This window comes from Peromyscus leucopus, chromosome 15 (genome assembly GCF_004664715.2).
Source record: "Peromyscus leucopus breed LL Stock chromosome 15, UCI_PerLeu_2.1, whole genome shotgun sequence".
NCBI lineage: Eukaryota > Metazoa > Chordata > Mammalia > Rodentia > Cricetidae > Peromyscus > Peromyscus leucopus.
The window spans coordinates 61,414,797-61,429,033 of record NC_051076.1 but is presented as its reverse complement, the minus strand read 5'-3'; the positions used below and the strand labels follow the sequence as shown (position 1 = coordinate 61,429,033).

The 14,237-nt window shown below is 45.7% G+C and overlaps 1 protein-coding gene and 1 non-coding gene across 3 annotated transcripts in view; both read left to right on the top strand.

The window, feature by feature from the left end:
* The window catches only part of Mgat5 (alpha-1,6-mannosylglycoprotein 6-beta-N-acetylglucosaminyltransferase), a 289,240-nt gene that overhangs the window by 166,188 nt on the left and 108,815 nt on the right, over positions 1-14,237 (top strand). For both annotated transcript variants that reach the window (XM_028874926.2, XM_028874925.2), the window contains exons 7-8: positions 10,203-10,274; positions 12,739-12,900. In XM_028874926.2, coding sequence (XP_028730759.1) covers positions 10,203-10,274; positions 12,739-12,900 — 234 coding nt within the window. The remainder of the gene's footprint in view (positions 1-10,202; positions 10,275-12,738; positions 12,901-14,237) is intronic.
* On the top strand, positions 1,362-1,470 carry LOC114696972. Its single transcript, XR_003735090.1, has one exon. It is a non-coding gene; the product is annotated as a small nucleolar RNA U6-53/MBII-28 (small nucleolar RNA).

The window sequence follows — 14,237 nt, the reverse complement described above, 5'->3', positions numbered from 1 at the left end:
TTATAGCCTGTGTGGGCTGCGAAAGATAACTTGGAAATGGTGTTACAGAGACTAATCTGTCAAAGTGGGCAGCCTTGGAGAATTGACTGTTCAGGCTGCACGAGAAAAACAGAACAACCAAACGGACACGTGGGAACAGGTCAGGGTGTGCTTTAAAAATACCTCCAGGCTGTTGCCCGAGTAGACCACAGTGTGCCTTGAACATGTTTAGCTGCGTGAAGTCGGAAATTCTCTTTCCACAAGATAAGATTTCCTGGCAGTCAAGACCGTTGGCTGAGATTTATGGTTGAGTTCTTTCCATTTTCTGCACCCAGACTTTATCTCTATCTTTTCATCTGCGTGTGCTCATTGCTCTAGCTGCCTGAGTGTTAAGATGTCCTTTGCAGAAGGATTTTTCAAACCATCCCGACTTCGAAGAGCTGTGTTTAGCTGGCTGACGTCTCTGCTCCTTTCCCACCAGATTCTCCCCTCCGGAATTAGTCTGAATGACATTTCTTGGTTGTTTCAGACACTATGGCATTTATAGTGAACTTCTCCTGGTCTCCACCTTGCAAAACTCAGGGAAAAGAGCAAGAGTTGCCAAACTCCCAACTGCTCATCTGTGCTCTCTGGAACACACTCCTGGAGCTCCAGTGCAGTCAACCCCTATCTGTTCTTCATACACGTCTATGTGTTATCTGTGTGTGCATGTACGTGTGACAGAGAATGCATGCATGTGTGCACGCACTGCAGAACACATGTGGCAATCAGAGGACAGCTTCAGATGTCAGTCTTGGCCTTCCAACTTGATACAGAGTCTCTTATTTTTCTGCTGTGTATAGCGAAGTTCACTGGTCCTCAGAAAATTCCCAGAGTCTGGTCTCTGCCTTCCATCTTGCTATTAGAAGTCTGGGATTATAAACATCAAACCTTCACATTTGTTCTTTACCCACCGAGCCATCTTCCAGCTGAATTTTACATACTTTCAATGTTGTCTCATAGTTTCGGGTATGTGCTCAAAATACATTTGATAGTTTGGTGGTGGTTGTTTGTTTGTTATTGTTTGTTGGTTTGTTTGGTGGTGGTTGTTTGTTTGTTATTGTTTGTTGGTTTGTTTGGTGGTGGTTGTTTGTTTGTTATTGTTTGTTGGTTTGTTTGGTGGTGGTGGTGGTGGTTTTTGAGAAGGATCTTATATAGCTGGGCTAGCCTCAATTTCAACTTCTTTATGTAGCTGAGGATAACCTGGAACTTCCCAAGTGCTGGGATTACAGATGTGTCCTACCAGATCCAGTTTCTGTGGCGCTGGAATGGAGCCCAGGGCTTCATGAATCCTGGGCAAGCACCCTGCCGACTGAGCCCCAGCTGCCCTCTCCTTTCCTTTGTCCCGATGATGAGTTGCCATGCTAATACTGAGCCACCAGCCAGGCTGTCCCTGCCTGGTTTGGGTGCCAGTGAGTTCAACAAGACTTCTCACATGGAGACCTGAGGGACAGAATGGAGACAAAACCCCAAACTACCAGCTTTGCTTAGTATCGGTGTGTCCTGCGCCGGCTTTTGATGATTCTCCCTGGGACATTGTATCCTGGCCCGCTGTTGGTTGTTTGTCCCATCGGAGGCAGCGTCTGACCAGAGCGAGGCTGTGGATCTGTTTTGCATCATGGATGGTATTTCACACTTCTTCCAGGAGGTGTATGCTGCTAGGTTGTGGATGCACTGATTGCCTCCTTCCTCCCCTTCACGCTGCCTTTTCTCTTCCCACCTTCCTTTCCTTTCCTCCTTGAGGCCTCCACATGCTAGGTCAGTACCCCGGTGCCTGGCTGTGCTTCTTTATCTACAGGTGTTAGGTCTCGCACTCAGGACAAATGGCTGAGGTGCCTGTTAACACATCAGAGTAGACACTGCACTGTCAGACAGGTTCTCCCAGCATCCCTCAGTCCCTACCTGTTAACCGGGTTCTCCCGGCTGGCATACCCTGCCCCCCAGCTGGTCTTTACTCTATAACCCAGCCATTTTGGCTACTCTGGTCCTTTTAACCTTTTTGTCCTTTTGGCCTCTTGGCTTCCTGGTCTCCGGGTCTCCTAGTCTCCTGGCCTCTTGGCCTCTTAGTCTCCTGATTTCCTAGTCTCCTGGTCTCCTGGCCCTGCTCTCTCCCTTTACTGACTCTGAGTGTACATGGTCCAGCTCAGTCTGTTGATCATGTCCAAGATGTCTTTACCTCTGGCAGTGAGCTCCCTTAAATCTACAATAAGCCTTCTCCAACATACCTAGGAGCAGTAATATCCTCCTCCTTATTTCTTTATTTCATCTGCAGAGAATGTCCATTGAAGTAACATCACTCTCATTTCCTATCTAATCTAGAAAACCTTTAAGTATTTTTATTACATTTATTTCTTATTTACTTACTTATTTATTTGTGGGGGACATGAGTATAACATGGCACACACCTGTGGTCAAGGGACAGCCTCGGGTCAGTTCTCTACTTTCAGCTTGGGGGACCTGGGGATTGAACCCCAAACCCCCTTTGCTACTAAACCATCCTCACTGGCCCCAGAAAACCTTTGCTTCCCAGTTGGCTTCCACAGGTATATAGCACGTTTTTTATATTAAAAAAGACCTTTTTGGGGCTTGCTTGTCTGCTTTATGTCTTTTGATTGTTGTCATTAAGGAGTCATTGGTTGAATACATGTGGTATGTTTGACCCACACTCATTATTTTCTGGCCGAGGACCATTTTATCATTGTTATAGTAACCTGGGAGCCTGGTGCATGCGTTTATTGAATGAGTGATTCTGTTCATAGTGTATTTGAAATACTAGGCTGTACCCTATTATTGACACTGTTCTAAGCGGTAATTTCTTCTAGCTATAATCTCATCTTGAAAACAATGTCGCTGCAAAAACCTGCTAAGACTTTGAGATTGAGACACACAGCAGGGGAATTTTGAGCTTATTCAGAGTGGAGTGCTGTCCAGTATTATTTTGTGAGGAAGCATGAGGGATCAGATCAGAGTACTAGAATGAAAGAACCAATTAGAGTAGAACTATTCTCGTGGTCACTTAAGATGATATTGAGGCAGTCATGTGCTGAACAGCACAGAACTGGATGTCTGTAAGGAGTCTTTTTCTGTCCCACCAGCCAGCTCCCAAATAATGATATGGAGACTTCTTATTAATTATGAAATTATCAGTCTATAGCTTAGGCTTGTTCCTAACTAGCTCTTACAACCTAAGTTAACCCGTTTATATTAATCTACATTCTATCATGTGGCATTACCTCTCCCATTTTGCTCCTCCTGTTTCCTCTCTATGTCTCCTGGTTCTCCTGCGTGCCTAATTCCTCCTCCTCCTCCTTTCTCTCCCAGGAAATCCTATACTTCCTTCTACCTATCTATTGGTCATTCAGCTTTTTATTATAATAATCACAGCAATACATCTTCACACAGTGTACAAATATCCCACAATGGGTGTCCCTGGTCTCCAGAATGTGACTGCCTCCCAACTTTGGATAGTGCTGCCTAGAGACATGGATTCAGGCTGAATGAAGCTAGATTTGAGTGCATTGGAACACCTTAGGAGGGCTTTTGTAGGAAGTGTGTCTGTGTTACTGCTGTGGTCATCTGCAGAGGAATTCATTTGCTGTCTCTCCTGTGTGATAAAAAGTGACTTTTCTCAGCTAATGGCAATCTGAGATGGGTTTTAAAAACTCTGTGTCATTCTGGGCAGTAAATCATACCTTTAATCCCAGCACTCTGGAGACAGAGGCAGGCAGATCTCTCTGAGTTTGAGGCCAGCCTGGTCTACATAATGAGTTCCAGGACAGCCAGGACTACACAGTGAAACCCTGTCTCAAAATCAAACAAGCAAACAAAAACTCTGTGTCATCAGCTTATTCGAATCCATTGGTTCTGAGGCATATGGAAGATTTCCCCCAGCTTCTCTGTCATATCCTGAGCAGGGCTCTGAAGAATCACTCCAGCCCCTGGCTCTCTCCTACACAGAGCCAGCTGGATTCACATTCTGTGTTTGTAGCATTTCTGCCGGCTCCGGCAGAGGCAATAATGGTTCTCTAGACCACATCCTCACCACAGCCCCATTTACAGTGTTGCTTCAAGGATTTTCAGTTATCCACAATCAACAGAGGTCTGATTATATTTGATGGAAGTTTCTAGAAGCAAACAATTCACCAAATATCTTTTATTGTAATATATCATTGTAACGTCTACCATTTATTAGTTACTATTGTTTATCTCTTACTGTGTGTCTCAGTTACTTTTCTCTGCTGTGACAAAATGCTTCACCAAAGCAGCTTAAGGAAAGAAGACATGTCTGGCTCACTGTTCGAGGTTGCAGTCCACCATGGTGGGAAACGCCTGGTGGCAGGGGATAAATGATATAATTATATTTTAATTTCAAAAAATAGAAATATATTAAACTTTAAAAAGTAGACTCTGTCAGAAGAAAGCTCACAGTAGATGTAGAGCCGGGTCTTCTCTGTGGAATGCCTGGGACTCTGAATGCTGTGGGCAAGGAAGGATGATGGAAATGGATCTGTGGCCTATATATATTCACACATGTATACACACACACACACACACACACACACACACACACACACACACAAATCAAAAGGGGAAAAAAATTGAAAGCCCCCAAACCCCCAACACACAGAGACAGAGTCTTTTCTTAGGCATTTGGTTGGGGGATAGGGGATTTTGTTTATTTGGTTTTTGTTTTGATGTTTGAAACAAGGTCACATTGCGAAGCTTTGCCTAGCCTAGAACACACTATGTAGACCAGGCTGGCCCAGAACTCGAAGAGATCAAGCTGCCTCTGCCCTCTAGGGTGCTGGGAGTTTGAGCTACTGTGCCTGGTCGTTGGTTTTGATTGTGTTTATCACTTGAAGAGGGTGGCATGAGAGACTGTTTCAGCGATCCACTCTGTTAACAGGAAGAGACCCAAACTGAGGCTCTTCCAAAGCGAAGAGCCTTGGCACAGACAGGACCGGTCCCTGAGGACTGCATTTGCGCCTCCCTGGCGTCTACCGTTCGTGCTGACCGCAGACTCCTTGCCTCCTCCTTGAGCTGGACGTCTCTCAGCCAGCAGTTTCTTTTTCCTTAAGTACAGCGGCTCTGCCACGCTGTGGACCCTGAAACGCAGCATGACCCAGTTAGAACCTGTAGGAACTGCTTTGATTCACCGGCCTCCTGACGAAGCTGCAAAACCGATTTAGTTGAAAGAAGGCTAAACCGCCAGGGGGAATGTCAGAATTGCTTTACTGTATGTCTCACCTCTGAAGAAAAGTGATGCGCGGAGCCCTCTCCGCTGAATATCCATTAGCGTTCGAAGTTCTAGCCCGGCAGGTCTTCCCTGTCTCCATCTACTGCCTCTTCATTCTGCGGCCCGTGGCACTAGCTAAAGAGATTAGTTTGCGTCTAAAAGAGTTTTGCCTTCAGATCGAACAAGATTAGCATAGTGCTGCTGCCCCATCGACGGCTGGGTGTGTGTTACCAGGAATTCAGATGGTTGCGGGTTTCGTGGGTGTGCACCTGGTGCAGGCTATGGTGTGTGCATTTGTGCCGCGCTGTGTTGGATGTCTCCCTGTCTCACTTTCTCGTTACTTTGTGAGATGGTCTCACTGGTCCTGGAGCTTGCTGATTCGGCTAGAGCAGTGGTTTTCAACCTGTGGGTCATGACCCCTTGGGGGGGGTGTCAAAGACCCTTTCACAGGGGTCACATATCAGATACTTACATTACGATCCACAACAGTAGCAAAATTACAGTTATGAGGTAGTAATGGAATAATTTTATGGTTGGGGTCACTGCATCATGAGGGACTTATATTAAAGGGTCACAGCATTAGGAAGGCTGAGAACCACTGGGCTAGACTGTCTGGACACGATGTCTATGTCTTCCCAGCACTTGAGTTACAGGCACAGATTGACACACCAAGTTTCTTAGCATGAGTGCTAGGGATCACACTCGGGTCCTCACTATTGGGCAGCAAGCATTTTAGTCACCGAGTTCTCTCCCAAACCCACTTTCCAGTTGTTTACTGTGGTGATCTTGGCTGCCCTGGATGGATGAGTTAGTTGTTGGTTCTGAGAAGGCCACGTGCTACGAGATTTAGCAGAGGGGAGATGAGCAGCAGTGTACCCCTGCACCGAGGGCAGACATTCACTGAAAAGCCACAGCTGGAGAAGTGTGGACGGGGCAGCCATGATGGAAGGTGTCTGGAGGCAGTAGTAGGACCCAGAGACCTTGTGAGCCAGCCCGAGAGGAGCTGTTCTGGAACAGTTAGAATCAGGGCAATTCCTATGAGTCAGGGCTCCTCCTGGGGTCGGCTTTATTGACAGGTTGTGATACCAGTGGGCCAAACTCATTAAATGACACTGGATGCATCAGACAGAAAACGCGGTTACGTATGAGGAGGTCGAGTTGTTAGCCGCAAGCACGATTTTCCCTGCATGCTCATCGGGGCGCTTTTATGTAGGAAAATGCTGCCCTGTGGAAGGCAGTTTGTTTCATTGCTTGACTTATCACCAGTACTGGCCTTTCTCCAATTTTGGTAATCCAGGGAGAAAAAAAAAATATTTTGTTTTTCCTCTTCTCCCCACAGGGTAATTGGTTTACATATAATTTAACTATTTCATCAAGTAGTTAGCCTATCCCTGTGGTGAAAGACAGTCTTAACCCACCCTCCCTTTGTGGGTTATGGTTTCTCCACCATTCCAGTTGCAGGCAGAGCTGAAATTGCTGCCTAAAAGCTCAGCTGGACCCCTCTATTTTCTGTGTTTGCAGAGATGTCCTTGGAGGTGGGACAGAAGGGTAGCTAGTGATGTAGAGAAGGAAGAACTGAGCAAATGATGAGCTCCAAAAAGGAATTACAGCCTTGAGAGTTCTCTAGTGAAGTCATGTTTTAGATCACCTTGGAATGACTGTTTTCAGCAGAGTTCGTCTTAGAAGGTTCTTCATGGGGTGGAGGAATGGGAAGGGAGGCGTTCCGTATCTGTTCCCTGTCACACTGGGGTGTCATCTTTTACCTGGCTTTCTCTCTTCGTAGTCTTGCTTCATCTTTTCCCATCACATTCTTTGTGGGGAGATTTTTTGTTTTATCCTGACAGGTTCCTGTGTAGATGTCATTATTCAGGGCTGGGGAGAGGCTTGGTCAGCAAAGTGCCTGCTGCTCTCACACATGAGGGTCTGAGGGAGGATCTCCAGCACCTACGTCAGGGGCTGGACACAGGGGCCTGCACCAGTACCCTAGAGCAGGGCAGGCAGAGACAGGTGGATCTCCAGAGCTGCTGTTTAGCCAGTCTGCTGAACAGATGAACTCCAGGTTCACTTAGAGACCCGGGATAGAGGTGGGGGAGAGGGAGGGGGGGAGAGGAAAGAGAGAGAGAGAGAGGGAGGGAGGGAGGGAGAGAGAGAGAGAAAAGAAAGAAAGAAAGAAAGAAAGGAAGAAAGGAAGGAAGAAAGGAAGAAAGGAAGAAAGAAAGGAGAAAGAAGAAAGAAGAAAGAAGAAAGAAAGAAAGAAAGAAAGAAAGAAAGAAAGAAAGAAAGAAAGAAAGAAAGAAAGAAAGAAAGAAAGAAAGAAAGAAAGAAAGAAGAAAGAGAAAGCAAGCGAGTGAGCGAGCCGGGCAGTGGTGGCGCACGCCTTTAATCCCAGCACTCAGGAGGCAGAGGCAGGCGGATCTCTGTGAGTTCGAGGTCAGCCTGGGCTACAGAGCGAGATCCAGAAAAGGTGCAAAGCTACACAGAGAAACCCTGTCTCGAAAAAACAAAAAAGAAAAAAAAAAAAAGGAAAAGAAAGAAGAGAGAGACAGGGAGAGAACAAAATTAAAATTAAGGTGGAGAGTGATAGAGGAAGACACCCAACTTCTATCTCCACATGCATATGGACACATCTACATGTATCATGCACACACGGGAATACATACATATGTCACACACACAAAGGAAATTTACTCAAGTGGTTGAAGATAAAAATAGTTTTTAAAAATGAACTTAGTTGTGTATTTATTTGTGAGGATTCTTGACATCCACGCCTAATGTGTGTTCGGTTGAGGGTCTCACGGGCAAGCCCAGGACCCATCTGAAGCCTTCATCTTATAAATATGCTTTTGGGGGGATGTTTTATTTCACTGGTGCCAAATGAACCAATCTGGCGTAAGAACAGGAAACACAGACGTGTATGCTGTTTCCTGGGGCCAGCTGAGGCGTCCTGCTCTGCTCGGCTTCTTGTCTGCTCATTTCTCCTGAGTTGTGGAGCTGTTCCTGTTGCCTTGCATGGTCATTCTATTCTTGAGAGGCCCACAGTAATTGAGACCATGGGCCTCCAAGGCAGGGTAGTATGCTCTTTTTTTATGAGTAGAAGCATCCAGCTTTCCCCATGGGGAGAGTTTCTGAGTGACTGCAGTCACTCACAAACATCACAGGAGTCTAATTTTACTGCGCAGGAAGAAAAGAGACCATGGCACTTTTCTTACCCCCTTTACACCTCACTGCCCTCAGCTCATCTGCTTTCGGGCCATTTTCATAGCAGATGGCTTTATGCAAATATGGCCAACTATTTTTGGTCATAGTAAATATCACCTTCCCTTATGAGTAAATTCTAGATTACTGAAACTGACATGCTTCTTTGAAAACCCACCCAGACCTAAAAGACAGATTATCTCATCTGATTGTTCTGCCGACCCACAAGGCTGTGGGTCCCTGTCTCAGGGACCCTCCATGGATGCCCCCCTGTAGAATCTTATGGGTCTCCCTGACTGAAGAGCAAGATTGCCAATGCCCATTCTTGAGCCATCTTTATTAGTAAACATGTTATTTCTGACATTTCACAGCTATTTTAGGTAAATAGGCTAAATGTTAATGTTACTCAATTCATTTGTTGTTTTTCCTTTTCTAGAATTTTTTATTTTAATTATGCATTATGAAGAGGGGGCAATAGGTGCATGTGAGTTCAGTTCCTTTGGAAGCCAGAAGAGGGTGTCATATCCCCTGGAACGGGGATGGTGGGGGAGGGGGAAGGGAGGTCATAGGAAGTTGTGAGCTGCCCATGTGGGTGCTGGGAACTGAACTTGGGTCCTTTGCAAGTGCAGTGCTCTATCTTAACCTCTGGGCCATGACTTGAGCCCCTTTCTAGAATCTCTCCAGCTGCTTCCTAACAATTATCACAATAAAATTGTTAATTTCTCTGATTTCTTTGGTAACTTCCCTTGAAGGAAGTTCTACAAATCCTGGACATTTCTGCCTTCCTTTCTCCCTTCCCCAATCAACCGTCAAGTGTGTCCAACCTGAGCCTGTAAGCCACATACACCAAGATAACTATGAGTACAACCTCACACCAAACCATAGGCTTGCCTAAAGTATTATGAGATATGTGTGTGTGTGTGTGTGTGTGTGTGTGTGTGTGTGTGTGTGTGTGATTACTTTTTTGTTTGTTTTATCATTCATTAGTGAGGTTCTCCAGAGTGAACTTTGAAGTTGCCTCAGCGTCAAAAGGTTGGGCACAACTTGTGTGCTGACAGGTCCTTCTGTGGAAGGACTCTCATAGGCTCCCTGCATAGATATCTCACCCAATCCTATTGTTGCTTTAGACAGGGTCCCGTGTAGCTCAAGCCAGCCTAGAACTCTTTATATAGCCAAGGAGGACCTAGACTATCTGATCCCCCTGCCTCCACATCCTGGGTACTGGTATGGCAGATGAGCCACCAGCCACACTTTCTTGAGACAGTGTCAAGCAAACACCCAGGAAACAAGCCTTGACTAATTAGTACTAAACCATGGCTTGCATTCCTGATCCTCAAATCAGAGATTTAACTTTTTGGCCTGAATGCTGTCTGTTCCCTGTAGACATGCCTGAACCAATCGAAAATCACCCCTACCCATTTGCTGAGTGGTTTCCCGGTGACTCCTTCACACTGCCATCCCCCACAGAAGTGTGCTTGTCCCCCCTCATGAGCATGGGAGGATTAGTTGAAGGACCACTCCCTGTAATTAGGGACAGGTGTAAGATGTGGTCAAGTGCTCCTTAGGACCTTGACTGAAGGATGCCGCACCTTTGAGGGCACCTGCATCTGGACAGCTCACGTATGTCACGGGAGTTTGGTTATTATCTGGTTAACAATACCCCATAATGTGAGCTGGGCCTAGTTCTTAGCACTTTGTGTGTCCACGGAAAGATGAACCAGTGTGTTTAGTGTTTTTGATTTATCTTTTTCAGGTTGAAAATTGGTGTCCTCGTTTACCTTGGAGAGCAAAAAATCCCTATGAAGAAGCTGATCATAACTCATTGGTAAATGATTTTGGAACACTCTTCCTCCACCTGTGTGCTTAGGTCATATGCTAAGTGATGCACACAGCATCTTTGAGAAGTGCCAGCTGAAAGCTGGAGTCTAGCTGGCCCAATCATAGACCAGTTTGCATGGATTTATTTATTGAACACTTCTCTGAAGGTCCCTAAATGATGGGCCACAGAGAGGAATGGGTTCCAGTGCCAGATGTGGAGGCCTTGGGTGACCTAATGAGGGGCCTGGCTGTGAATAATGACCAGGCTTGTCACCGGGCTTTAATGCTTGCTTAGGAAGATGAATGAGGGAAGACCGTCTCAGTTGCAGAGGTCAGGGGAGATTCCAAAGAGAAGATGACGAGCTGAATTTGAATGGACAAGCAGTGCTCTGTGAGGTGGGAGAGAGAGAGAGGCATGTCTCCATGGGAAGTCAGCCTTTGGTATCCTATGGCAAGTTCGGGTGGGCAAGGTCCAAGGTTTGGGTAAGCTGGGTTGAAGATGCAATTAGAAAGAGGGAGGGGGGCTCCAGAGACCTTTCAATGCTATCTGGAAAGCTTGGACATTTTCTTTAGACATCGGCAAATTGGAAAAGTTTTATTACTTTTCAATGTTTTTATTTGTGCGCATGTTTTATTTGTATGCCTATGTGAGTTTATGCGCACTGTGTGCATGCATGAGCCCACAGAGGTAAGAAGGCGGCAGCGAATCCCAGGACTAGAGTTACAGATGGTAGTGAGCTGCCCGGCCTGGGTGCTGGGAGCTGAACCTCACTGTTCTGCAAGAGCAGTCGCGCCCTTAACCACTTCTCTCTAGCCGAAAGCAGACACTTTCTGTAAAAAGGTCAAGGAGGGGCTTGGGACGTGGCTCTGTTGGTAGAGTGCTCACCGAGCCTGCAAGAAACCCTGGGTTCAGTCTGCAGCACTGGAAACTGGACTTGGTGGGGCATGCCTGTGCCACCTGGGAGGTGGAGGCAGGAGAATTAGAAGTCATGATTATCCTTGGCTACATAAAGTTCAAGGCCAGCTTGGGCTGCCTGATACCCCCATCATGTACAGAAATAACAGAGCTAGTGAGATGTCTCAGCAGGCAAAGGCACCTACTGCCAAGCCTGAAGATCTGAGTTTGATTCCCTAAGACCCACATGGTACAGAGAGAAAAACCAATTTCTGCTAGTTGTCTTCTGACTTAAACACACACTTGTTGAGCGTGCGTGTGCGCTCGCACGCTCACATCTGCATACACATTCTAAATAAATAAAAATGTCATAAACAAGGAGAATGTAAAGGCCAGGTAGTGTTTTTGTCTTTGCCGAACATTTAGTCTCACAGTTAACTCAGGTCTGCAGTCCTGACACAGAGAGCCGCCATGGTTAACACATGTAATGAAGGGCATGCCTGTGCGCCACTGAAACTTCACATACACACAGGCGGTTAGGAGGAGGACTGTTCCATGGCCAGGGTTTGAACCCAAGTGGAGACCATGGGAGACTGTTGGGTCCAGGAGGAAGACGAATGCTAAGAATGAGCCATGGAGACTGCTAAGAGATGAGTTTGGTCTGCTCGAGGTGTCATGCGAAATACAAACTGAGGTCGTGTCTCCCTCATGTTCTAATCCGGGGCTGCGTCCAGCTATCGTATCCAGAAAACCAGGGAAAAAAAGTCTTCCTGGACCTGGAATGATTCTGGTCGGAATTTTAAATTGTACTCAGCTATGGTAGAAACAAATCCTATCCCTAGCTTTTAAAATTCCTTAGGAAAAAAATCAAATTTTGTGGGTTTGGCCCAGGACAAAACTAGAAAATGGTCATTTATTTCCCGTCTTACTCTGGGAGGAGAGGCCCTCACAGAGTTGGCCTTTCCTCATGTACAGAGTTGGTCTGTTGGAGCGGATACTTTTTCCTGTGGCCACCTAGAAAGAAGCTCCAAGACACAAATACATTTTGGCCCCGGGGGATTTGGAGGTACGTCAGGTATATCAATTGTAAAAGCTGCATTTCAGCGTGGCTCAGGCCTTACAGCGACGAGGCTTACTTTTTCAATCTCTAATTTTGTAAATGATGCCCCTTGTGACAAATGAGCAGCGGGGCCTTTGTTTCAATTTGCCCTCTTCCTCCTCCTTTTTTAATTACGTTTACGTTATTTGTGTATGCGTGTGCATGGGCATATGCATACAGAAGGAGTATGTGCAGACCAGAGGACACCTTGCAGGAGTCAGTTCACTCTCCTGCCACCCAGCGGGTCCTGGGATTGAACTCGGATTGTCAGGCTGTTTGGCAAGAGCCTTTACCTCCTGAGCCGGCTTGTTGGGCCCCATCCTCAGTAATCTCTGCCGAGAGTCAAGATCGACTTTTGAAATCCTGGAATTTCATTGACTCTCAGGGTGAAAATGTCGTATTGTGAAAATCAGTTTGCATCCTAGCATCTGAATCTTCCGCTCATTTTATTACATTTCTTTCTCTTTTTTCCCCTAGGCGGAAATCCGTACGGATTTTAACAGTCTCTATAGCATGATGAAGAAGCATGAGGAGTTCCGGTGGATGAGACTTCGGATCCGGCGAATGGCTGACGCGTGGATCCAAGCGATCAAGTCTCTGGCAGAGAAACAAAACCTTGAAAAGAGAAAACGGAAGAAAGTGAGCTGCTTAATTCTGTTCCTTTCCATGGCAGCTTTCTCTTAAAATTTGATTTTGCTTGGAAACAAGATGAAGAGAGATGTCATGTGTCAAATGATCTCCCCTCAGAGTAGAGCAGCTCAGTGTCTCCTCACCCATTTTGAGGTTTTCTCTTCTCACACTCTGTCTTCTGTGAATGTGTATACAGATACACATCTTCACACACACACACACACACACACACACACACACACACACACACACAGACACCCAAGGATAGAAAATAGGATTGGACAGTGGTTTCCATACCTGTTACATCCACCCCGTTCCTTCCCTCCCTCTCTTCCTTTTTGAGCATTTAATTATTTTTCTTACTATAGAAAAATATTCATAGCATAGCATAGTATAATATGTGCACAACATTTTAAAGCACATGGTTCCGAAGTATACTGAATATATTGGTACATAGCCGTCTTTGCCACACGCTCCCACACGAGCACCCCACACACACCCACACACACATACACACCCCACAGAAAAGATCTTATCCACTGTGACTTAAACATCAGCTGTGGAACTCTCCCACTTTCAGAAATGAGATATCCGGTGGGGAAACTGCTTTTGAACCCTGTGCATTAAAATGGTGGCCACTATGTTATGCTATACATACTTTTCCACAGTAAGAAAATAATTAAGTGGTCAAAGAAGGGAGGCGGATAGAACAGAGTGGATGTGGCAGGCGAGGAAACCAAATTTCTCTCAGTTCTTCTTACTTGTGGGTTGTCATTGGAACCATTTACATAGCAAGAGAAATTTAGTTTAGAAGAGCCATACCCCTCTCTCTTTCCCTTCTTGTTTACTAGTCTGAATTATTTTTATTTTATCTATTACTGTATTTTTCAACATTTGTTTGTGTTCTAATAAGAGAGAGAAAGAAACAGTGTAGGCTTGGGTGGGTGGGGAAGTGGGGAGCATCTGAGAGGAGTTGGGGGAGGGGAAGCCGTAATCAGAATATATTGAATGGGGGGGGTCTATTTTAAATTTTAAAAAGAGAAAAAAGAAAACCATCCCTGAAAATCCTAAGGAAAATGAAACAGCTGGGCTGGCTGTGTATCTGTCCAGTTTTGGTGCAAGCAGAAAATTGACCAAAGAGCTTTGAAAAACATGGAACACTCGTATCATGTCCTATGCAGAAGTCTTGATAATCTTATTCCAGAGCCATTGTGAACATTAGAGTATAGAGAATGATTTCCTGTGTTCCTTCCTTTGCAAAGTGGAATTTTCGTTGTAGGAGAAAGTAAATAACTAGAAAGATGGGTGGTATTATCTGCAGCCTTGGGTTTGAATTGACACTCCCA